Source organism: Mastomys coucha, unplaced genomic scaffold, assembly GCF_008632895.1.
Source record: "Mastomys coucha isolate ucsf_1 unplaced genomic scaffold, UCSF_Mcou_1 pScaffold20, whole genome shotgun sequence".
NCBI classification, from domain to species: domain Eukaryota; kingdom Metazoa; phylum Chordata; class Mammalia; order Rodentia; family Muridae; genus Mastomys; species Mastomys coucha.
The window spans coordinates 76,793,968-76,818,802 of NW_022196903.1; the positions used below are offsets into that span (position 1 = coordinate 76,793,968).

Consider the following 24,835-nt stretch of genomic DNA (forward strand, 5'->3'; position numbering starts at 1 on the left):
CTTGTCCATGATCAGGTTTTAACCCTGATACTGTAGACCTACTGGGGTAGACAAGTGTGTGCAGCATCAGCCCATGCTGGACAGTAGACACCAAAACTCCAGGCAGAAAAATTTTCTGATTCAAACACTCACTACGAATAATGGCAACTTTTCCCCAAATGGAACATGACCTCCCAAGATGTACATATAGCCAAGTCTAAGAGAATTAAGAACCCCATTCCTACTTTGATGACTCACTTTCCTGCCATGCCAAATTCCTAGTCTCCCCCATTTGACTCATAACCTTCACGTACCTTTTGCCAATGAAAACTGTTCACAGGCAAATCTTCTAATTGTAATGACTTCCCCTTCCTTAACTGCTGCCCTCTTACAGGAGAGAGCCTTTATGCACTTTAACAAAGGAGGAAAGTTCTGGGGCTGGGGATATGGCTGGGTTGGTCGGGAGCTTGTGTAGCATACATGAAGCTCTGGGTTCTATTTCTAGTACCTTATAAGCCAGGCAGGGTCATGCATACCTGTTAGTTGAGGTTGAGAGGTGGGTCAAGAGGTTGAGACAGGAGAACCTGAAATTTAAGGGCATCTCCATCCCCAGGCACATAGCGAGTTTGAGGCCAGCCTGTAGAGGGAGGGAGGTGGGGAGGGATAAAGGCAGGGAGAGAGGAAGGGCTCAGATCCAAGCATCTTATTTTATTTTAAGATTTTTTTTTTATTGTGCATGTATTGCCAGTGTCTGTGTCTGCTGTGTCTGGGTGTATGTGGCTGTGTGCTCAGGAGTACAGGTGCCTGTAGAGGTTAGAGGTCAGTAGGGAGCATCAGATCCCTGGGGCTGGAGTTACAGGTGATTGTGAGGCACCCAGTGTGGTGCTGGGAACCAAACTCCAGCCATGGGCAGCCAGAGTTCTTAGCTGCTGAACCACCTCTCCAGCCCTGCCCTCCACCAGGGGTCTTTTCCGTTGTTATTTCATGTGCATTGCTGTTTTGCCTGCATGTGTGTCTGTGTGAGGAGGATGTTGGAACACATGGAACTGGAGTTATAGACAGTTGTGAGCTGCCAGGTGGGTGCTGGGAATGGAACAGAGAATTTCTGGAAGAGCGGCCAGTGTTCTTAACCACTGAGCCACCTCTCCAGCCCCGCACCAAGTGCCTTTAAAAAAACAAATGCTTCTTCTTTGGTTTCTTCAGTAGACATCTGAACAATTCCTATGTGCCAGGAGTTACTCCAGGTCTGAGGGAAACCATCTCTGTGTTTTATGATACATAGACTCAGTAGAAGGATGAGATTTTTGTCACAAAAAAAAAAAAAAAAAAAAAAAAGAACCCATCTTACAAGTGTCTTTTTAGCGATGCTTCTACCCTGACTGCTTACACAGCAGATGTATACTTCTGTAGTATATTGCTATAATCACAGCAGATTATACCCTTTGGAGAGATAGTCCTGGCTGAATTCCTTCCTGTGTCCTGGGATGTTGAACAGTGGGTAACTGTGCTGTGGTGCCTGGGTGGGTCCAAGTGTTTACCACAACTCTCAGTACTTGATCTGGGTGGGAAGAGGATGGTGGCTCCCACACTGTGCATGTATGTATCTTGCGTCTCAGTGAGGAAACCCGAGTGGTTGTCTTGGTGTTTATCTGCTTTCCCACTGTTTTTCTCCAGCCCCAGTTCCTTCCTCCCTCAGTTGTAAAGATCCCCATGGAAGGTATCCCATCTGATCCCCAAAATGATATCCACTGTGTTGCCAGTAAGTAAAGCCCCTTCTTTCTCCCTTCCTACCCAGTGCCAACCTTCCACCCCCTCCCCTGAGGGGCATCCCCTTGTAGCTCAGTGATCTACTGTTTTAGATGCTGAGGACTCCTATGCCAGGGAGAAATAAAAACGACTGGTCAAGAGCATAAGGAAGGCCGCCATATGGAGACACCCCCTTCCCCATAAAAGAGCATCCTCCAGTCTTCAGTTTAGACAGGACCGCCATTCCTAACTTTCCTTCGGCCCCCATGGCTTTGCTGGTCTTCCCCTTCATTGTTTTAGAACACATCTGTCCAACTGTGGCCCCCGAGTCTCCCACGTATTCCTGGAACCGTGATGACTGAGAATCCCAGTCATCATTCCATATTAGAGAGACAGCCGTGGAGGAGTCCAGCCCTGGGACTGGGCTGCGATCCTGTTCAAAGCCATAGGCACCTGTCACTGCTGACTGGCAGGTTGCTGGGAAAGTCAGGTTATGCTCATGAAGACCCTTCTAGATCCTTCCTAGCCTCGAATTCTTCCCCAGTGGTAGACAGTCCAACCTGCCCTTGTAGTCTTCTGAAGGATGCTACAGAGCCCTGATAGAAGGTAATGGAGGATACTATCAGAACTTGTCACTCTCCTCAAAGTCAGGTGGGGGCGGTGGGCAGCACATTCTGCTGGCACCCTCAGGGACCCTTGAGGGCTCTCCATCATAGCCCAAGGTCACTTGAGGTTTTCTTCTTCTCCTGTCCCACTTTTGGTCATCCTCTCAGTCCTGGCCTTCCCCATGCCCTTCCTAACCAGCTAAGGACCCCTGTATGAAGGATTGAGCCTGAAGCCACTCATCCTCTGTGAGGCCCCAGTATTCCTTCCCCCTGTGCCATGTTGACTAGGGCTGAAGACAGACAGAGGGTGAGGGGGTTCTGGAGGACTAGAACATTCCTGGTACCCTGCTTGGCCTGCTCACAGCTGGCATTCTCATCTCCCTCCAGGAAAGAGATCTTCCAGTTGGAGTTACTCTCTCTGACTCCTCCTTCAGTGGCTCAGAGCTGGATCGAAGGTAAAGGCTGTCTCTACTTCTCTTTTCCATGTGGGTGGGTACAGGGTTATTGACTGGGCCACAGGAGATTTATCAGTGGGTACACTCATAAGGAAATGACTCTCTCCCCCAGCAGCCATAAACTGCCAGTAGCTTCTTGGGGGGCTGGGGTGGGGGGAGGGTGGGGCTCACGGGAGGTAAACTCCTGAGCATCAGACAAGCCTAAGCAATGGCTGCAGGCTTGAAGGGCTAGGCCAGCTTTGCTGGCCCACACCTGGGAGTCAGGTGAGTAATCTGGCCATGGAGATCAAGAACTAAACGTATGTGCTCATTGCCATCAACACGGTTTTCAATGCACAAAGGAATTCAACTTTAGAAAAGAAACAAACTGCAAAACACTGCATTGAATACTGAAAGTAAACACAGAACAAAGAAAGCAATGAAATCAAGAAAGCTTGATTATCTGTAACAGGAAGCTTGGGTAGATAGGCAAAGGGTCAAAGCACAAGGCACTGCAGGAATAAAATAGCAGGAGGGTTTGTTATCACCAAAAGATTGAAGAAAGCTAACTAGAAAGTAGAGATAGAAACATTCAGGAAAAGGACTGGGGGGTGGGGGGGAGTGTAGCTAAGTGGTTAGAGTACCTGCCTCTCATGAAGAAAGCCCTGGGTTCAATCCCCAGAACTTTATGAAATCAAGAATAGTGGTACGTGTCTACAATCCCAGCAGAACCAGGAGGATCAAGAGTTCAAGGCCATCATTTGCTATGGACCAAGTTCAAGGTCAGCCAGGGTTATAAGAGACCCTGTCTCAGAGGGAAAAACAAACTTTTTTTTTTCTCAAGTATTCAAGGTCCAGATACCAGGAGCCCTCATACCAATGTGGCCCTTGGTGTTCTCGATGAGATACCAGGCATGAGGAGAGTCTTGCACACAGCAGGTCCTGGATGTGACTCAAGCTGTGTGGGTGTCAGTGTCAGGGTGTATGGGTGTGTGTAGAGGCCAGAAAGGTTATCAGATTCCCCAGAACTATGTTGCAGGCGGTTAGGAGCCACCATATGGTTGCAAGAGCACACCTCTGCAAGAACAAGTGCTCTTTAACCACTGAGCTATCTCCCCCAAATATCTTTTTTTTTTTAAATACTTATTTTATGTATATGAGTACACTGTAGCTGTACAGATGGTTGTGAGCCACCATGTGGTTGCTGGGATTTGAACTCAGGACCTTCAGAAGAGCAGTCAGTGCTTTTAACCACTGAGCCATCTTTCCAGCCCCCCTTTTAAAAAGAAAACATTTATACTAAATCAAATCTCTAACTATTGGCAGCTTTTCCAGAGGACCCGAGTTTGGTTCCTAACATCCCCATGGCTGCCTGGGACCATTTGTCATCCCAGTTCTGGGTGTGCCCTTTTTGTGGACACAAAGGCACCAAGCACACAGGTGTTGGATGGACACACCTTCCAGGCATGCAGGGCTGTACTTGGGGTTGTAAAGGGACATGCAAAGGCACAGTGCCACGTGTGAGAACAAGCATGTGCACATAGAAAGCTGTGTGATCTCAGGGGAATATCCAGGACAGAAAGACCTGCATGGTGCACAGGCTGGGCCAGAGCAGAGAGGGAAAGTCCAGACCAGGGCGTGGGAACATGCCTAAGGCAACATTTGAAAGCACACCCACAGGGATTGATGGGCAGTTCTGGCTGGCTTTGTCCGCCATGCTACCGAGTCTGGATGCTGTCCTTTGAACAGTGAGAACAGAACAGTCAGATTTATGATTCAGAAAGTTGGCTTTGGCAGTCATTTAAGTAGGTTAAAACGGGCTGAGACCAGTTCAGTGACTGTGGCTGAAAGCCCAGCAGATAGAGGACACTTTGTTCTCTGGATGCACTGAGTTCATGCCTCTGAGAGGCAGAGGCAGGAGGATCAGGAATTCAAGGCCATTCTTAGCTACAAAGAAAGTCTGATGCTACATGAGACCTAGTATCAAAAAACAACATTGAAAATGCTAGCAAGATGGCTCAGTAGGAAAAGTTGCTTGCCACCAAACCTGGCGACCTGAGTTCAAAAAAAATGGTGGCTCAGGCCTTTAGTCCCAACATTTGGGAGGCAGAGGTAGGTGGGCAGGTCTCTGCAAGTTCAAGGTTAGCCTGGTCTACACAGTATGACCCTTCTGGAAAAAAGAAATAAAAATAAAACATGATCGGAGTTTAATCTCTGGGACCTATATGGTGGATGGAGATAATCAACTCCTGCATTGTCCTCTGGCATCCACTCTTGAACTTCCAAACATCCATAAATAAATAAATGTACGTAATAAATTTTTCTGAGACTGGGTTTTACTTACGTAGTAGCCCAGGCTGCTCTTGAATTCAGTTCTACCACTTGTCTCTGCCTCCTGAGTGCTGCCTGGATTCTAAGAATTTTGTTTTTTTTAAAAAAAAAGCTCGCATGCATGTGGTGCACAGACAGACAGACATGCAAACACCCATGCACATACTTTTTTTAAGTTGCTAAGCAGCAACAGAACTGTTCCATCAAAGCCCGACTCTGTGGCTGGTGCTGAACACACCCAAGACTAGACTCTTATTCTTTCTTCCTGCTCTGTCCCACTCAGCATCACCCTGCATTTCAAAATCTCTTGTCCGGCTTCACCTGCATTCAGCTACTCCCGGAGTCCGGTCTTCATGGTGCCACAGGTGAGGATAGAGATGGAGTCTGACCTCAACCTCACAGACGACGAGGACTATGGGAGAGAGGTGGGCGGGGAGACCACCCTCTAGCCCAGCACTGCTCTTCTAGCCTGGGGGCAGGGTAAAGCCTGACCCTGGCTTCATCTAGAGCATGCCAAGCCTTTCACCTGCTTCCTTACCCACTGACCAAATAGACAACTGGAGGCCTTTCAGGGACGTCCGACATAGACACAAAGCTCTCCCCTTCCCTTTGCAGTTCTTAAAATACTGAAAACATACAGGTTAAAATGCCACCCATCATAGATATAACCTTTCTTGTGAAAAGAATAAAAATGTTTTCCAAAGTTACAAATCAGATAAATGGCCGGTGGTGGACTTACATTTCAAGTATATACTGATTTAATCTCTTCTATGTAAGACAAATACCAGTTTGGTATCTCTCAAAGGTTTGATTGACATCTAAGTGACTTGGTCTTGAAGGTCTGAATGTGTCCTGCAGGTTTGCACGGTAGGACATGGCTTTCACCTCCTTCTGCTTGAAGTCTAGTCCTCTGTTCAGTGGGCCTGGCTTTTTAAGTGTGGCTAGGCCTTCCACACACTGAAAAGCCAGTTCTAAAATTATTACTGGAAGAACCTGTCTACTAGTGGATTGTTTTTGAGATGGGTGCTCACTATGTACCCTCAGCTTTCCTAGAACTCTCTGTGTGGCTCAGGTTAGCCTCAGAAATCAGAGACCCACTCATCTCTGGGATTAAAGGCATGTGCCTCCATGTCTGGGGCCTGAGTGGATTGTTTTTAAGGCAAAATAGTGTCCATTAATTGAACTCACATTAGGTCAACCAAATGACCCTTTAAATTTGTCACTGGCTTCATAACCTGGAGTCTGTCTACTTGCTGATGTATTTGAGTAGGTCCTCTCTCTCCCTGCACCATGATTTTGCAATAGTTAAAGCCCAAATTCCCACTCTCAAGAACTTTGCATGTTAGGCAGCTAATGTTGGTAATCAAGTACTTTATACCAGTGGCTGGAAGGAACACCATTCCCAGCGGGGGTAAGACCACCAGCTCTTCAGTGATCTAAACCCTTCCCAACACAAAACTGTCCATCTTCCTCTGCACCAATCCTGGGAGAGCTAACGGCATCCATGTTTCAAAGTCTCACTGATCTGTAGTAGCACTCTCTGCAGATTAAACCTTAGCATCGTGGCAGACTCGGAGATGAGTGTGTGCTTCATTAACCAGATGAGCTGGGAAACTAGTTAGCTCTTAAAAGGCCGATCATTTCATCTAATTTTCACCTTAAATGTCGTTTATATTTTGTGTACATGTGAACATTTTAACTCTTAACATGCTGGTGTATTACCTCTCCATTCACTTAGGAATTTCTTCCATCTTTAATGTAAACTGCTCTTCAATAAAGCTTAAATCGTGTCTGCTTACCTTACACCATGTCTAATAACCGAGGAAATGCAACAGTTGTTGCCTATAACATGTACCATACCCGACTTATAAAAATAGCCACAAGGGAGCTGGAGATATGGCTCAGTGGTTAAGGGCACTTGCTGCTCTTGCAGAGGACCTGGATTTGGTTCCCAGCACTTTCATGATAGCTCACAACTATCTAAACTCTAGTTCTAGAGGACTTAAAGTCCTCTTCTGGCCTCCACATGGCATACACACACACACACACACACACACACACACACAGGCAAGTACTTATACATATTTTAAAAAGAAAAAAACAAACCCATCCTTTGAAGAGTAAAGAGTTCCTGGCAGAGGAACAAAGGAAAAACAGGTCAGTACAGCGTGGCTCACCCTTCTGCTTTAGGCTGCCTAGAGTGGGAATTGACTCTCTCCGCCTAAGTCCAAACACCCATAAGAACACACGGGGATGGAAGTTCAGCTTGCACCTCTTAGTCTGTCTGTCAATCAAACTACTGCACAGCAGGTTTGGCATATATCTACTGCACACATGGGTACATGTATTAAGATTTTTTACAAGCAAGCAAGACCTTTGTAGTGAGTGATGTATGAATGGAGGGAATAGACAACACGCAGCATCACTTACATAAATCTTAAAGATTAACAAACTCTTGGCGGGGAATTGCCTGTTGGGATACAAAAGGGTTTAAGCTGGGTTCTCCACAGCTCCTCAGAGAGTGGATGTAATCTAGAAGAGCTAGCCTAGAACATTGGGTAGGAAATAGTAATTGGTTTTGTCTGACTGAGACAAAAGCATTTCAGAAACTCATTCCACATCCGACAGATGTGCTTTATTTAAAAACAAACAAACAAAAAACCCAACTGCAGCAAAACCCTTTAATAAGAAAATCTGACTACGTCTTATATGAACTCAAGCTCCTGGACAACTTTCAGGAAAGCCAACAGGGTACGCGAAAGATGAGTAGGCAGCTGCCGACAGTGCTTCGGTGCCCTCGTGATTATCACGCTCAAGTCTTGTTTTGTTTTGTTTCAAAAAAAAAAAAAAAAATAGGCCTCAAAGCATATACCAAAGAAAACAGACACACAACTCTCTAACAGTCTGAAACTTAAAGTGTAGATGTGCTGCAAAAGCCAAACATGATAATACACACGTCATTTATAAAATGAGCTTTTTTGATTCTAGAAAATTAAAATAGGGCGAGCTCACAGGATAACAGCAAGTGGGGAGACTTTAAACCTTCCCTGATGACCCACAGCTAGTAAGGCCGGGCTTTCGTCTACCAGCCCAGCCAGCTGCTCTCTCCTCAGGGCAATCTGGGCACTCCTGGCTGCACAGAAAGCAAGGGAGTGCCGTCGAGACCCAGTGCTGCTGTCTCTTCCTTTCACTTAATTTTTCTCTACTAAGGTTTCCTTTGGTTTGAAAGTTGAACTCAAAGGCTTGGGACCTAAGATGAGTCATCAACTTGTATTGGAATAGCACTTGGGAAATGAGAGCCTAAAATGGCAGATTTTTTTTTTTTTTTTTTTTTTTGATGAAGTTCAGCATCCACTCTCAGTGTGAGGACGTACCCCCTGCATCACCAGGTCCAAGGCAGGACACTGATGGGTACCCTGGTGAGGTTCTGCAGAGCCATGCGCATACACAGCCACCCGTTTAAGCTTTCAATAAATACGAATATTTTAAATCATTTCAACAGAATAAATTAAAAACACTGCATTCCTCTTGGCCCACTTTGCCTCTCAGGCTGGCTCAGAGCGCTGCTAGTTGGTGGCAACTCCGCGCTGTTTGGACTTCAACACTTCCAGCTCCTCTGGCCTTAGCACTTTCTTTGCAGCAATAATGGTGTTCTTCATGAGCATGGCCACAGTCATGGGACCAACACCACCAGGGACAGGAGTGATGTAACCAGCTTTCTTCTTGACTCCTGCATAGAAACAAGATAGGCAAGCTGCTTCAGGTGTGTGTGGCAAAGGTCACATGGTACTTTATCATGTTATAAAAAAATATTCAAGAAAGAGCAATAAGAAATGTAAGAGCTAGGGCAGTGGTGGCGCATGCCTTTAATCCCAGCACTTGGGAGGCAGAGACAGGTGGCCAGCCTGGTCTACAGAGTGAGTTCCAGGACAGCCAGGGCTACCCAGAGAAACCCTGTCTCAAAAAAAACAAAACAACAACAACAAAAAATTAAAAAAAGAAATGTAAGAGCCTTCATTAGCTTCAAACTGGGTAGGAGAAATGGTTCAACAGGTAGGAGCACTGGCTGCTCATGTACAGGGAGTAGGTTGGGCTCCCAGCACCAGCTCATAACCATCATAACTCCAGTTCCAGGGCACCTGACACCCTCTTCTGACCTCTGTGGGCACCAGGCACACACGTGGTACACATATATATACACGCAGGCAAAACATCCATACACACAAAACAAATCTTTATTTATTTATTTTTTAAATAGCATCTACAGGCCAGGGCATAGATCAGTGGCAAAGCACTGGCTGAACAAACAAGGACCTGAGTTCACGCCTCAGAACCTGTGTCAAAAAGGCAGATGTGTTGGTGTGTGCCTGTAATCCCAGTGCTGGGAGGCAGATAAACAGATCCTGAGGCATGGTAGTCAGCCAGCCTCTAATACCAGCACGCTCCAGGTGAATACTCCAAATCATGAACTGAAGAAACTTAGGACATACGCAGTGACACACATCCACACATAAAACACACTAATATACATATATAACACGCATGTATAACATACACATTAACACACAGACACACTGGGCAGTGGTGGCACACGCCTTTAATTCCAGCACTTGGGAGGCAGAGGCAGGTGGATTTCTGAGTTTGAAGCCAGCCTGGTCTACAGAGTGAGTTCCAGGACAGCCAGGGCTACACAGAGAAACCCTGTCTCGGAAAAACCAAAACCAAACCAAATCAAACCAAACCAAACCAAACCAAACCAAAATAAAAAACCACACAGACGCATCACACATGCACATTTCACATATAACATATACAAAGACACATATATAGGACACACACATACATCACATACACATATAACACAGGACACAGACACCACATATACACATAACACATACATCACATACACACATAACACATACATAACACACAATACACAGATACCACATACACACATAACACATACATAAAACAGCCACATAATAGACACAGACACATATACCACACACACCACAGACACATGACATAAATAGACACACCTTCACAACACACACACAACTTCTTAAAAAAAAACAAAAAAAATCACATGTATAGCCAGGCATGGTGGTGCCTCTTGGAAGAGGGTGGAGAGAAATCCTGGAAGCCCCTCAGTGCCAATCTCAGGCCTCCACATACACATGCACCCACAAACACATGCACCCACACACATGTAAACTCAAGCACATACTCATGCACACATACCACAAAATTTTTTTTTAAATGTGTTTTAATAATGTTACCAAAATAATACAGGCTTAAAGTTATAAGAAAAGAGTCAGATGTGATAGCATACACCTTCAATCCCAGCTCTTGGGAGGCAGAAGCATACAGATCTCTGGGAGTTCAAGGCCAGCCTGGTCTACAGAGTGAGTTCCTGGACAGCCAAAGCTACCTGCTGAGACCTTGTGAAAGAAAGAGAGAAAGAGAGAGAGAGAGAGAGAGAGAGAGAGAGAGAGAGAGAAAGAGAGAGAGAGAGAAAGAAAGGAAAGGAAAGAGAGAAAGAAAGGAGAAAACAATCTGTCCTAATGTCTGTGAAAGGCAATATTTACAGATTACACTAAATACCTTCAAAATCCACATCTCCAACCAATTTGGGCTTCCCAGTGATAGGGTCTTGAACTCTGTTTATTCCCACATCGATGACCGCTGCTCCTTCCTTGATCATGTCGGCTGTGATCAGATTTGGAATGCCTAATGACAGAGAGCAACGATCAGCAGGACACTGAAGGCAACATACTTCATTTTTGGATTTTCATTCATTGTAGATTTATTGATTTTATGTGTAGAAATGTTTTGCCTGAATATCTCTATGTGCACCATGTGCCTGCAGTGCCCATGGAGGCCAGAAGGGGGCATTATAGTTATAGGACATTTTAAGTGGTACCTGGAGGAGCACCATTAACTAAGGAACCTTTTAAACTGTACATGGAAATACTCTGAGGGTAGCAGCACCTTCTTCCTCCAGTCTACAATGGGGCGACAGGTACAAGTATTCCAACTGCAACCCCAGCTCAAAGAATCAGTGCTGAGGAGCATTAGATGGGATGGCAGCTGGGTGGGTGAGTTCAGACAATTCATATATATACACACATATACAAGTCTAGACATGCACTTTGGAGCTCTTACCAGCAGCAGATATCACAATGTCCGCAAGGATCGTGTGCTTCTTCAGCTGCTCTTTGGGAGTGTATCGGTGAGATATTGTGACTGTGGCATCACCTGAGAGGCAAAAACAGAGTTCCAAATCCAGGCTGGGATGAAGGTAGGTTTCAGCTGTTCACAGCACTGCAGAAACCCAACATCTCTGGAAAATCACGGACTTGAATTATCTCTTAGAGCCAATACTCAGGACAGAGAGAAGGGTCGTGTGTGTGTGTGAGTGTGTGTGTGTGTGTGTGTGTGTGTGTGTGTAAACATGCTTGTCAAGCATTCCAGTCTGAGTCTGACCCCGGAACTCACACACAGTAATAACTGAAATAAAAATTTAAACACAGTTACTACTTGGTGTGGTATAGTGTCTGGTGCTGCTCTCGGTTCGACCCTTTGGGGTCACGTACAATCACATTTAATCTATTTCCTATGTCATGGGCTTTACAGTTTTCCCTTGGTCACGGAAGCTCATTATTACAGCAATGTCATGCAATTCTTGACTTAGCTTTCCCTTAGATGAATTAACAGAATATGACGTGACACGCTTGTCGGGTCAGTTAACTCGTCTGCAGGAGCCACTGGACTTTTCCTCCCAAATGACACAGAGCAGGACACCAATTCTGAGTAAGAAAGCTTGCTGGTGCTGTCCAAGCCATAACTGACAATTTCTAATTGCCTCCAAGCAAGCTTTACTCAAAACTCCAATCTGGCCAAGCAGTGGTGGCGCATGCCTTTAACCCCAGCACTTGGGAGGTAGAGGCAGGTGGATTTCTGAGTTTGAGGCCAGCCTGGTCTACAGAATGAGTTCCAGGACAGGGCTACACAGAGAAACCCTGTCTCCAAACAAACAAACAAACAAACAAACAAAAGCCAAACTCAGATCTGAGGCTAATTCCAGGCTCCTTGGTGGCACCGAGGGCAGCCTTCCACACCACAATTACTTCTGAGTGTTGACAGGGGTCCCAGGTGGCATTTGAGAGTTATCACACAACAGAAAAGGGGACTTCCTCACCCCCAGGCCGTTCGTGAGCGCCATCTGTGTGCAGCAACATTGCAATTGGCATTCCAACGTTTTTTGATCTGCCAGCCACCACCACATTCTTCCCTAAGGTTGGAATGCCTGCAAAGATAAATAACAATAAATAAACACACACACACACCGAATGACACTGACACGGCACAGATTCAACTTTGAGTAAGTACAATCAAGGCCACATCTGAAAATGTCTTGTTGCCTAACACCATGCTTCACACAGAACTTGAATTTGTTCACTAGTTCCACATGAGCGAATCATTCAGATATATAGATTTGCATTAAAAGTAGTCCTGGTCTGTCTCAGAATGTGTGTCAGAGGAAGGCAGATGACCTGGGTCACAAACCCAATCATTAAACTATCAGCTAGTCGTAGCTGGGACTGCCTCACAGAGAAGGTGCAGAGAACACTGAACGCATTCTGGAAACTACAAAATGTCCCATGGATCCTTGCTGTCACCACCGTTAAACCTAACATTTCCTTCTCCAAGGCTTGTAGAATCTAGCAGAGCCGTCCTAGGCAACAGCTAGGTGTGCCCTGCAAGGTGGGATCCCACGCTTTGCGGTTCTGGCGGTTTCTGCCAGTTCTAAGTACAGGTTAACTATCCCTTACCTGAAGTATTGTGAGGCCAGGAATGTCCCAATATCGAGGTTGTTCAGATTTGGGAATATCTGCATGGCTTCTATTTGGCTAACATTTCAAAACTAACAGTGCTGAAAGGCTTTCAGATTTTCAGACTGGGAATGCCCAACCTACACTATGTTCATACTACTAAAACAAATGCAATTTAAACACACACCTACCCGTTCGCTTAATTATCTCCCACACGCCCCATGGGGTTGCTGGCAGCATGGAATACTGGTCCAAACACATTCGCCCCACGTTAATGACATGAAAGCCATCAACATCCTTGTCAGGAGAAACAGCATTGCAGATCTTTCTCTCATCAATGTGCTCTAAAAAAGAAATCAAGCCATGCCCTAAAAACCTGCTTGTGATGTAAAGGCTGCCCTGCCTCAGTGTTATCAGGCTCGGTGTGGGGATCTACTCTCTCTGACTTGATGTGGACAGTAAGCAGAAGCCAAATACCACACCCCTCCACTCTCCTTTATATGAAGATCTCTATCAGGCTGTGAGGGACAACTCAGATCAGTTATCCCAGCACTTGGAAAGCGGAGGCAGGAGGACTGCTCCAAGTCTGAGGCCAGCCCAGACTGCACACTGAAACACTGAATACTTTTTTAAGCACTTCAAACAGCACCTCTGCTCAGAAATCATTTCTTTTCACTTTTAAATTTTATTATTTTATTTTATTTTGTGTGTATACATGTCATGGGTATTTTGCCTGCATGTGTGTTGAGTCCTCTGGAAGAACAGCCAGTGCTCTGAACTGCCAAGCTATCTCTCTCTCAAGCCCAAATGTTATCTTTGCAACACCAGCACTCACCCGGGAGCGGCAGCTGGACGAGGAGACCGTCTACGTTCTCATCGTCATTCAGTTTCCTGATTGAATTCAACAGCTCTTCCTCGGACACTGAGGCTGGTTTCACAATTGTCTCACTGTTGATTCCTACCGTAAGAAAGGTCAAGGCTTAAAACAACATCAAGGCACACGGCTCCAAACCAGAGGGAACGAATAAAGACTAAGTTCTTCTCTGAGGGGGTTAAAAAAAAAAGAACACTAAAGCACTTAATAAACATCTGTAGTGTGCAACCACCATATAGACTAAGTAAACTGCCCATGGCCGTACCTGCCTTACAGGCTCACAGCTCGCACACTCCAAAGCACCAGCTCAGGGCTCCTCCTGCACTGATCTGTGCTTATTCAATGACCTCAGGTGGAAACAAGGAGCCGGAGCCTCAGATAAAATGCCAGCCAGAGAGCTGGAGAAATGGCTCAGCATGCTTGCCGAGGGCCGGAGTACCCATGTAAAAGGTACAATGACACACATCTGTAACCCTGGGGCAGTGAGACCACAGGATTCCCAGAGCCTATTGGCCAGCCAGTCTCCAGGCTCAGTGAGAGACCCCGACTCAAAAAATAAGGTGAAGTGCTCGCTTCAGCAGCACATCTACTAAAATTGGAACGCTACAGAGAAGATTAGCACGGCCCCTGCGCGAGGATGACACGCAAATCCATGAAGCGTTCCATATTTAAAAAAAAATAAATAAATAAGGTGAAGAGTAAACACACACACATGTACACACAGCAGCACACTTAATAAATAAACAAAGGAGTGTAATAAACATTACAAGTTAAAAACCAGTCTCTCTGTCTTGGATGTTCAAGCATCACGGGAAAGATCGAGCAGCAGGATGAAGAGGCCTCTGTGATGTGGTTAAACAGGGGCTGAAGGAAGTGACTGACTTCTCAGAAGTGGCTTCTGCTGAGTTCTTCCCTGACTGGCTTTATCATCATGGGGCTGAAGCAGCTCGGGTCTTGGGGGATGGGAGACCTGTGTCTGTCCTTGAGGCATTGCATAGTACCATGTGACAGCAGTCTAGAAGCAGCTGGCTTAGAGGAGCCTGGTCAGTTGTCTGAGCACCTGGTGTCTTCCCTTCTGATGTGGCTGGATGAATGACCAATCCAAGGAGCCAGCTCACTAACCCAAGACAGAGATGCACAGGGGAAGCGAATGTAAGATGTGTTCAAGGTCATCGATAAAATGGTAAGGCCGAATCAGAACAGAGATCACAGCCCGGAAGCCTCAGTAAGCCCTGAAAGCCTCCTGTAGGGCCAACTCTTTCCACAGTAAAGTTTTGACTCAGTTTTACCACTCTAGTCTTATGTATTTGAGTTTTCTGCTTTTATTGTTGCTGTAAAGTGTTTTTTGTTTTGTATTTTAGATTTTTTGAGACAAGGTCTTATGTAGTCCTGGATGACCTCAAACTTGCTATGTGGCCAATGCTAGCCTTGAATTCCTGGTCCTTCTGACTCTGGGCTGGGCTTACGGTCTGGGTAATCACTCAGGGCTCTACTCAGAAAGAAGCACGCTGGCGCATACAAGTAGGGCTCTGATGATGGCACTTACCCACTTCAGCTGCTGCCCTGGTTTTGTTGAGAACATAGGAGTGACTGGCAGGATTGTCACCAACCAGAATGACACTGAGGTGTGGCCGCTTGTTGCCGGAGGCCACCCACTCTTCCACCTCCTGCCGTACTTCTTGCTTGATCTGCTGGGCTAGTTTTCTTCCAGAAATGACGACAGCTTCATTGCTGTAGAAGGTGACACAGTCACAAAAAAATGTAAAAAATGTAGCTTGGATATTTGCACAGAAAAAAAAGAAAGAAAAAAAAAAGGCTTACGTTTAAATATGAGATCCAAAGGAGATACTTTGTTTTTAAACCAATCTCAGTCAAACCGGGATGCTTTATTGAATGCCACACCCCAAGAATGATTGATCAGGGACATAGGTAAAATTCAGGAGCTGTTTGTGACCTTCAGTCAAGATTGCACAGGGCTTTTTAAGCCTGAGATCTATAAACATCTGCACCAAGTTATTTCATCAATCAGGATTTAGGGATAGGGGATGTCCTTAGGCACATGCCTTTGCTGTAACTGTGGCAGGGGAATGGCCTTGTCTAACATTCATGCCTTAACTTACCAACCAGGGCGTCAGTCACCCATGTATGTATATGAGTAGACTGGCTGGGTGGTGGTGGCTCACGCCTTTAATCCCAGCACTTGGGAGGCAGAGGCAGGCAGATTTCTGAGTTCGAGGCCAGCCTGATCTACAGAGTGAGTTCCAGGACAGCCAGGGCTATACAGAGAAACTCTGTCTCAAAACAAAATAAATAAATAAATAAATAAATAAATAAATAAATGAGTACACTGTAGCTGTTTTCAGACACACCAGAAGAGGGCATCAGACCCCATTACAGATGGTTGTGAGCCACCATGTGGTTGCTAGGAACTGAACTCAGGACCTCTGGAAGAGCAGCCAGTGCTCTTAACCGCTGAGCCATCTCTCCAGGCCCTGAAGGAGATATTTAAGAGCAGTCACCAGCTACCAGTTCAGGGTGGTCACAGTGGCTGAAATAGCTCTTCTGGCGCTCAGAAGCATTAAGATGACAGCCGGCACCTGCCCAGGTAAGATTTCAGATGAGGGTCTCTCAGTGCCACCTCCTAATCCCTGCCCAAAGTTTTCAGTGGACATTTTCCTCAGCCCCTCCCTGCTCTGAGACTAACCAGCTTCTCTGAATACTGGTGTTCCACTTGAAGTTTGTGTTGTGCTGCTGTTATTAATATCTGGCCATGTTTCCTAGGTAGTGGGTATTTTCTTTTATGTGTATGGGTATTTAGCCTGCATGTATACTTATGTACCAATGTGTGTGCAGTGCCCAAGGAGGTCAGAAGAGGGGCTCAGATCCCAGGGAAATGGAGATCGAGACAGTTTTAAGCTGCCATGTGGGCAATGGAAATAGAATCTGGGTCCTCTGCAAGAACAAGTGCTCTTAACCACTGAGCCTCTCTCCAGCCCCAGTGAACTGAGTTTCATTTTGACAGTACTGTATAATACAGCACTCCCTCTTCAAATACTGGTTCCAAAGTGCCCTCTTCACCTATAAAGAGCCAAGTCCTTTATAGAAAGCAGTGCGGTATTTGTATAATCTAAGCATATTTCCCTCCACCCCTTAAATTATCTTTAGATTATTTATAAACCTAACACAGTGCAATTCTATGTGAACAGTTGTTATAAATAACAAGAAATAAAGGTCCATATATGATTAGAATGATGCAGAGGACTTGACTGTATACAAACTATATCATGTGGCTAGATTAACAAACACCATACTGGGCAAGTCAAACCTCAAAATGCCTGCCACTGCCCAGTCCCTCTCTGGGACTGCTGTGATAGAGGGTATGATAGTGTTGTCACCTTGGCCAAATCTAGAATCCCCTGGAAGATGGACCTTTGACATGCCAGTGAGGCATTATCATCTCAACTCCTCGAGAGGGAAAAACCATGGTGGGTGACACCATTCCCTAACCAGGATAGAAAAAAAAAAAATGGAGAAACGGGCGATGGTGAAGCACACCTTTAGTTGCAGCACTCTGGAGGCAGAGGCAGGCAGATCTCTGAGGCCAGCCTGGTCTACACAGTGAGTTCTAGGACAGCCAGGACTACACAGGGGATTATCACAGCAACAGGAGTAACTAAGACTAGGGTAGAGTCTTCTCACAAGTGCTCTCTTGGTCATCGGAGCTGACATACCCAGGATACCCTCGGCTTGACATGGCTGTGTCCAAGGCCAGCCTAAGTACACAGACACGCAGACACACACACTCGCACACAAATTCTGAGAATTTAGCTTGTACCTCATACAAAGTTTCTTTGGAAAGCAGTAAATGCAGAAAAAAACAGGAGAAGCCCACTTGGACTGAAAATGACAGGCTGGTGTTAAGGACATTGGGTTCTGGAGAGGCCAGTGTTCCAGGTCCTAATCTCTGTTTTGGAGAAGGTTCTGGATGCTATGCCAATTTACTTTAGGAAAAAAAAAAAAAAAAAAGACAAAGCAACACAAAGCCAGGCCACAATGTTAATGAAGACTGTTCATAATCCAGCTAGATTTTAACCTTTCATTGCTTCCCACGGCATTGAAACACATGCGCCATTTCCTAGGTTCCCCCATCTATTTGCCAAGAGGCCAAATTAAGTAACTGCTTAAAGGGAGATAGGAGACTGCGCTCAGACCCAAAATTAAAAAAAATAAAAGTAAATTCTAAGTCTGTACACTTAGTTTAGATATTAAATGCTTCCACAGATGTGCTGAGAGATTTTCCACTCAGCAGACTAGAAAGAGGTCCAATAAAGCGCAAAACTAAAATCCAAGTCAGTAGTATTTACTTTCCTCTTAAAACCAAGAGTTAGTGATTTTACAGTCAATTAGTATCAGGAAAGCTTTACAGCTCTCAATCAAGTTATTTTGGGAAAAGTTCTGCTACTTAATTGATAAGCAGGCAATGAGAAAGACAGAGAGAGGAATGAAACCAAAATTGACTGAACAATAGATATTTTGCCATCCCCTTTACATAAGTTACTCTAGGTTATTCTGCCTACCATAAAAACCCTGTTGTATGCAGCAGAGATGGATGATAGTAAGAAACAAGCTGCAAGTGTAAACATCTGCCACCAGGTCCTTTACTCTCCCGCCCACCGTCTCCCAGGCAACAGTACTCTCCCTTCAACCACGAGTTTATTATGTTCCTGAAACCCTGGGACAGCAAGGCAGGCACTGCAATTATCAAATGTGCAGGACAGCGAACACAGATCGCCTTCAGAGATACGAAGCCCCTGTTTCTCAGAAGAGCATGCAAGAGTAAACCTGGAGAAGAAGCAAATTGGTTGAGTTCTCTGGGTAATGAATTACAGGATCTTTTCAGTTAGCAAAGTCTCTGACACATATGGTCCACAGACACACGAGGCCAGAACTCAGGAAGAGGAAAAGAGGAACAGGGGAATAAAAGATGGGATTCAAAGAGGGAGGTCAGGATCAGATCTCGGAAAACCCTGAATAATGCCCTCCCAAGTCATCCAAAACCTCAGGATCCAGTGTTCCAACATGCAAGGCTCCAGAAATGTCTTCATTGTCTTCCACCTAACTGGTATTCACAGCCCTCTTGGAATCGTCTTCCTAGGCTTAGGAATGGGAGTTCGAGGCCAAGAAAGACCCAACAAATCAATTATCCCCTGAAGGAAGTGCATAAAACTTTCCCTGCCTTCCTCATTAGATTTTTTTTTCCAGTCAACTTTCTTTGGGGCCTGGGAGGCCTTCAGGTATTTCAACTTTTAAAATTATGGAAAAATACCCATACGGTATTTACCCTTGTGACTTTAAAAGAAAAAAAAAATTGTTGTAAAGGGAGGAGTCTCACGCGGCAGCCCAGGCTAGTCTCTAACTCACTCTGTAATCCAAGCTGGCTTTGAACCCGCAGTAATCCTCCTGCCTCACAAGCAATCTCACCGCGCCCGGCGTACGGTTTATTTGGTATTAAACACTCTCAGAATGATGTGACCACCACAGTGGTCCACGTGCGGAACGGAAGCTCCAACACCGTAGCTCCCCCTAAAACAATGCACCCTTCTTCTGAGGCATGCATCATCGTAGGTCGCCCAGGCTAGAACTGGTGGGCTCCGAAGTGGACTGCGGAGGTGGGGGGCCACCATCAAGCTGGGGCATCTTGTGAACCACACCCACCCGGGAGGAGGGAAGTTGGTACCCTTGGAGCAAGCCGGCTCCCGGATTTCATCAGACTGCAGCAACCCGGGCTGCCGCTAGGGTCCGGGAAGGGCAGACCTCTCCGCACCCATCTCTGCGGTGGCAGGACAGTGTCCCCCAGCAGGCGTCCGCATCTCCACGTGCACCTCGGTGCCACGTAGCCCCGCCACACCCCTCCGTCGGGGGCTGGCCCGGCGGCCGACTGATGCTTGGGAAGGATATCTGTCCACACCGCGCTCCGCAACCCCACGGACCCGCTCCCTGACACACTCACCGCACTGCCGCCAGGTGGAAGGGCTGTAGGCGGGGGTGGCAGCCGTGCGTGGGGCGCAACAACCGCACAGCCAGCGCGGACAACAAGGAAGCTAAAGCCATGGCCCGCGCCGGTGCCCGCGCCGGAGAGAAGCGCGCGCGCGGGCCACGAAGCTATACCCCGGCCCACTGAAGCCCCGCCTCCCCGTGCGCCCATTGGCCCCTGAGCCGGCGTAGGCGCCAATAGGAGGTCTCCATTCTACGTAAGCCGGTCCAGGAGCAGGTTCTGATTGGCTGAAGGAGTCAAGCCCCTGACAGAGGAGAGGCAGCAGTGGTCCCCTCAGCTAGGCCAACTGAATCTGGGGTTCATTCATTCATTCATTCATTCATCCATCGAACAAAAATCGGAGCCACCGGGCTGGTGAGATGGCTAAGTGGGGAAGAGCACCGACAGATCTTCGGAAGGTCATGAGTTCAAATCCCAGCAACCACATGGTGGCTCACAACCACCCGTAATGAGATCTGATGCCCTCTTCTGGTGTGTCTGAAGACAGCTACAGTGTACTTAACATATAATAAATAAATAAATCTTTAAAAAAAAAAGGAGCATATTTTAAAAAAAAAAAAAAAAAAAAAATCGGAGCCACCTACTGTGTGCTGAGGACCTGAAAGGCACTAAAAATATTTTTTTAAAAGAAGAAATCATTTGGCAAAATCATACTAAAAATTGATCTGGAATCATCAAAGGATGTCAAAACAGCAGGATGAATCCTGAAAAAGGAGCAAGATATTTACATGTAACTTTGTTATATAGAGGCCAGAGAGATGGCTCAACGGTTAAGATTACTTACTGCCCTTGCAAAGTGCTCAAGTTCGATCCTTCTAGTGACTCAAAACGTCTTGAAACTCCTGCTCCTCCTACAACACCAGCTCTAGAGGGTCAGACACTTCTGGCCTCCGAGGGCACCACCCTCAGGCACCTCTCTCTCTGTCTTTCTCTTTTTCTAAGTAAGTATATATATACATATATATACACACACACATATGTGTACATACACACACACACACACACACACATCCCAGATACTGGCCTCAGTCTGCTGATATCTGAGATTATAGGCATGCTCCACCACACCTAGCTTCCTAGTGTGGTTTTTAATATGCTTAATAAAAAGACTTGCTTCTATGTTTCCCAGAATCTTATATTTAAATGTCATTTGCTTTACAGAGATGCTTCTTAGCCAGTTTTTATTGTATCTATTATTTCTCCTTTCCCTCTGCTCTTTTTCTTTCCTGGCATATGTATGCATATGTGTTTGTGATGAAGGTATGTAAGTGTGTGGAGGCCAGAAGTTAATATTGGTGTCTTCCTTGGTCCATCTTCCCTTTATTCATTGAGACAAGGCCTCTGATTGAACCCAGGGTTGCCAGTTTGGCTAGTCCAGTTAGCCAGCTAGCCCTGAGTATTCCCTTGTCTCCACCTCCTAATCGCTGAGGTTGCAGACAGAGCCTCGAACCTCCCTGGCATTTACAAGGGTGTCAGGGATCCAAACACACATGCACAGTGAGTGTTGTACCCACCAAGCCATCTCACCAGCACCTCACCTCTGTACTGGCTAATCTTGTCAACCTGACACAAGCTAGAGTTATATGAAAGGTGGGATGCTCAGTTGAGAAAATGTCTCCCTATGGTCCCACTCTAGGGCATTTTCTTAGTGATTGAACCCATTGTGCATGGTGCCATCCTTGGGCTAGTGGTCCTGGGTTCTATAAGAAAGCAGGCTGAGCAAGCCAGGAGAAGCAAGCTAGTAAGCAACATCCTCCATGGCTTCTGCATCAGCTCCTGCCTCCAAGTTCCTACCGTGTGTGAGTTCCTGTCCTGACTTCTGTCAATGATGAACAGTGATCCGGAAGTGTAAGTCAAATAAACCCTGTCCTCCCTTGGTTTGGTCACATGTTTCAACACAGCAATTGTAACCTTAACTAAGGCACCCTCTCCTTTTGCTAAGTATGATTATAAAATGACTCTGGAGATTGCCTTGGATGAGGTTATAACCTTATAAAGTAAAAACAGGAGGTATTCAGGTTAGCAAGGGAGTTAGGATGTGTCATTTGCTGTCAATTGGGCTTCTGGTGAAATTCCAAGAAAACCACAGTTTTTTGGTAGCAAGGGAGAAAGGCCTTAAACAAATGTTAGTGGTTCTGGAATTCTTGAACCTCAGCTGGAAAGAGTCTTCAACCACACTCCCAGGGTAAGAGCCCCTTTCCTCTCCCATGTCCTCCTAATACTCCCTGTCTTTCTTGCCTGCTCAGAACTTGTAGAATCGTTTCCAAAATAGATCTTAGTTTGTTTCATCTACCTAACTCCTCACAGACCTAAGATGCTATCAACTGTACCTCCTATAACTTTATTTAATGTAAGAATTGGGGAGCATGTGTGTGTGTGTGTGTGTGTGTGTGTGTGTGTGTGTGTGTGTGTCATGGTGCATGTATGGAGGTCAGAGAACAATATTTCAGGAGTCTGTTCTCTCCTTCCACCATGGAGGTTCTAAGGTTTGAACTCAGTTGTCATGGCTTCCTGGACTTTTGAGTTTTTGTATTTTTTTTTAAATGGGGTCTTAGTATGTAGCAGTCTTTCCACCTCAGCCTTTCTACACTGAGGTTACAGCTGTGCATCCCCTCACCTGGATCTGCTTCCCTTTTTAAAGAGTAAGCAGGTGCTGAGGAGGTGGTGTGGTTGCAGCTTCTGTGAAAGCTTGAATGTTGGAGTTCAGATCCCCAACATCCATGTAGAAGCCACATGTGTAAGCAGGGGCTGGGAAGTGGACTCCGCAGGATCCTGAAGCTCTTGGGCCAGCTAACCTAATCTAATCCATGAGACCCTATCTCATAATTGTAGGTGGCTGAAGGCTGGAGAGACAGCTCAGCAGTTAAGAGTATACTGCAAACCCGGCAGTGGTGGCGCACACCTTTAGTCCCAACACCTGGGAGGCAAAGGCAGAACCTCTATGAGTTCGAGGCCAGCCTGGTCTACAGAACTAGTCCTAGGACAGCTAGGGACACACGGAGAAACCCTGTCTCAACAAAACAGAACAAAACAAAAAAGGAATGCTTACTGCTCTTGCCGAGGACTGGAGTTCAGGTTCTAGTGCCCACGTGGGCAGCTCACAAAGGCCCGGAAGGAAGGAACTTCAGCTCAAGGGGAAATCCAACCCCTCTAGCCTCTGCAGGCACAGGCACTCCTGCACGTACCCCCATATACACATATGCACGTAATTTAAAATACTAAGATAAAATCACACACACACATACACACAGCATCAGGTTTCAAAAAGCCCTTTAATGTTTGTACACCTTCCTATAAAGAGGCCAGGTTTTTGGGTGGCTGATTTCATTTTCCTTCACTTCCCCCCTGGCTTGTTCCAGCCTTATCAGGCTGGCCTTTTTCGTTCTTTCAGTTCTCCTTTCAGTAGCAAACGTAGAAAACCCCTGCTCACTTCAAAGCCGTTGCACATGGGCTTGGCTCTGAGCAGTGCCTGTTACCCACACCTTGCACAGGACTAGCTTGTCTTCTGAGGGCTTAGCTTCATTGACATTTAAATTTTCCAGTTTTTGTTTTGTTTGACTGATTGATTGTTTTTAAGATAGGGTCTCAATAATGTAGCTCTTGCTGTGCCTGCTTCTGCAATACTGGGGTAAAAGGTGTGTGTTACTATGCCCAGCCTGGTTTTATGTGTGTGTGTGTGTGTGTGTGTGTGTGTGTATACACATATATACACATATATGTATATGTGTGTATGTATATATACATACATGTGGCCTATATATATATGATCTGTGTGTTGGGGTTAGGGTTTGGTTACGTCACCATGTGTATCTGGAAGTCAGAGGATAACTTCTAGGAGTCATTTCTCTCCTTCCAATTGGGTCCTGGAGATCAAACACAGGCTGTTAAGCTTGGCAGTGAATGTCAGATATTTGCATGTCGCTCTTACACAAGGTCCATGCTACATCTCTGTAATGTTCCAATTCTAGTGTATGTGCTGCCAAAGTGAGTATTCAGTCTATTTGTTATCTCTCCTGCCAATCTTTCAATGATCTTCATCAGCTTTGTGCTTTTCCTCATCTTAGTGTCATGGTTTGCAATTATATCCGTCTACCAGGGCCAAGGGTGTAGCTCAACCAGTAATTGCTTGCCTAGCATGCATGGAGGCCTGGCTCTGTTCCCAGCTTTGCATAAAACCGTGCATGCCTGTAGTCCTAGCACTTGAGAGGTGGAGGTGGGAGGATCAGAAATTCAAGGACATCCTCAGGTACATAATGAGCCCGTGTTGTGTATTTTTTTTTTTTTTTTGAGAGAGAATCTCATTATATGACCTGCTGGCCTTAAACTCACAGAGATCTGCTTGTCTCTGCCTCCCAAGTGCTGAGATTAAAAGCATGAGCCCATGCTTTACATGATGAGCTTGAGATCAGCCCAGGTTACATGAGCTCTGCCTAAAAGAAAAAAAACCATAAACACACACACTCACACATACACTCACACACACACCCTTACTGTAAACCCCAGGACAGAGGCCTTGCTTTTGTCTATAGATGCAAACAGAAATCTGACCAAGGACTTTAAGTCATTTTCAGAATAAAACTTCCATATGCCAGGAGCGGGTTTTTGTTTCTGGTACACTGAGATTTCTCTTTCACAGTCCAGGACACGGAACAGGAACAGCTTGGAACTTTTAATGTCTTTCTTCCCTCATCTGTGAGGGGGAGCCACTGTCTGGGAAAGGCAGGACCTGGAAGTGTCCAAAGCAAGGGAAGAGGCTCTATGTGGGAGAAGATAGGGTCAAGCTGGAGTTCTGCAAATGGGGGTGTGAGGTGCTTACACGGAATGAAAAGTCAAGGTTACCAGTTTTGCCTAAGGAAGCTCAAAAGGGGAACTGAAGGGAGAGCAGGGCTGGGGGAGGGGGAAGCAGTCCAGAAGAGGTGGGACAGGAAGGCCCTTTGAGCTGCCGCTTACCTTCTGTTTCCCACATCTACTATAAC

At 45.9% G+C, this 24,835-nt stretch overlaps 2 protein-coding genes and 1 non-coding gene across 4 annotated transcripts in view; 2 read left to right on the plus strand and 1 right to left on the minus strand.

Moving 5' to 3' along the window:
- The window catches only part of Slc4a5 (solute carrier family 4 member 5), a 73,374-nt gene extending 67,563 nt beyond the window's left edge, over positions 1 to 5,811 (plus strand). For both annotated transcript variants that reach the window (XM_031382294.1, XM_031382295.1), the window contains exons 23-25: positions 1,654 to 1,738; positions 2,718 to 2,785; positions 5,379 to 5,811. In XM_031382294.1, coding sequence (XP_031238154.1) covers positions 1,654 to 1,738; positions 2,718 to 2,752 — 120 coding nt within the window. In that variant the 3' untranslated portion in view covers positions 2,753 to 2,785; positions 5,379 to 5,811. The remainder of the gene's footprint in view (positions 1 to 1,653; positions 1,739 to 2,717; positions 2,786 to 5,378) is intronic.
- A 1,600-nt stretch (positions 5,812 to 7,411) lies between these two features.
- Positions 7,412 to 19,997, minus strand: Mthfd2 (methylenetetrahydrofolate dehydrogenase (NADP+ dependent) 2, methenyltetrahydrofolate cyclohydrolase). Its single transcript, XM_031382296.1, has 8 exons — positions 19,815 to 19,997; positions 15,351 to 15,535; positions 13,766 to 13,888; positions 13,122 to 13,274; positions 12,297 to 12,404; positions 11,261 to 11,353; positions 10,700 to 10,825; positions 7,412 to 8,825 (listed from the first exon to the last, which is right to left on the minus strand). The coding sequence occupies exons 1-8, from the start codon at positions 19,913 to 19,915 to the stop codon at positions 8,662 to 8,664; spliced, it is 1,053 nt and encodes a 350-aa protein (XP_031238156.1). The 5' UTR covers positions 19,916 to 19,997; the 3' UTR covers positions 7,412 to 8,661.
- On the plus strand, positions 14,370 to 14,476 carry LOC116100079. The gene has a single exon (XR_004122445.1). It is a non-coding gene; the product is annotated as a U6 spliceosomal RNA (small nuclear RNA).
- Positions 19,998 to 24,835: the final 4,838 nt, after the last annotated feature.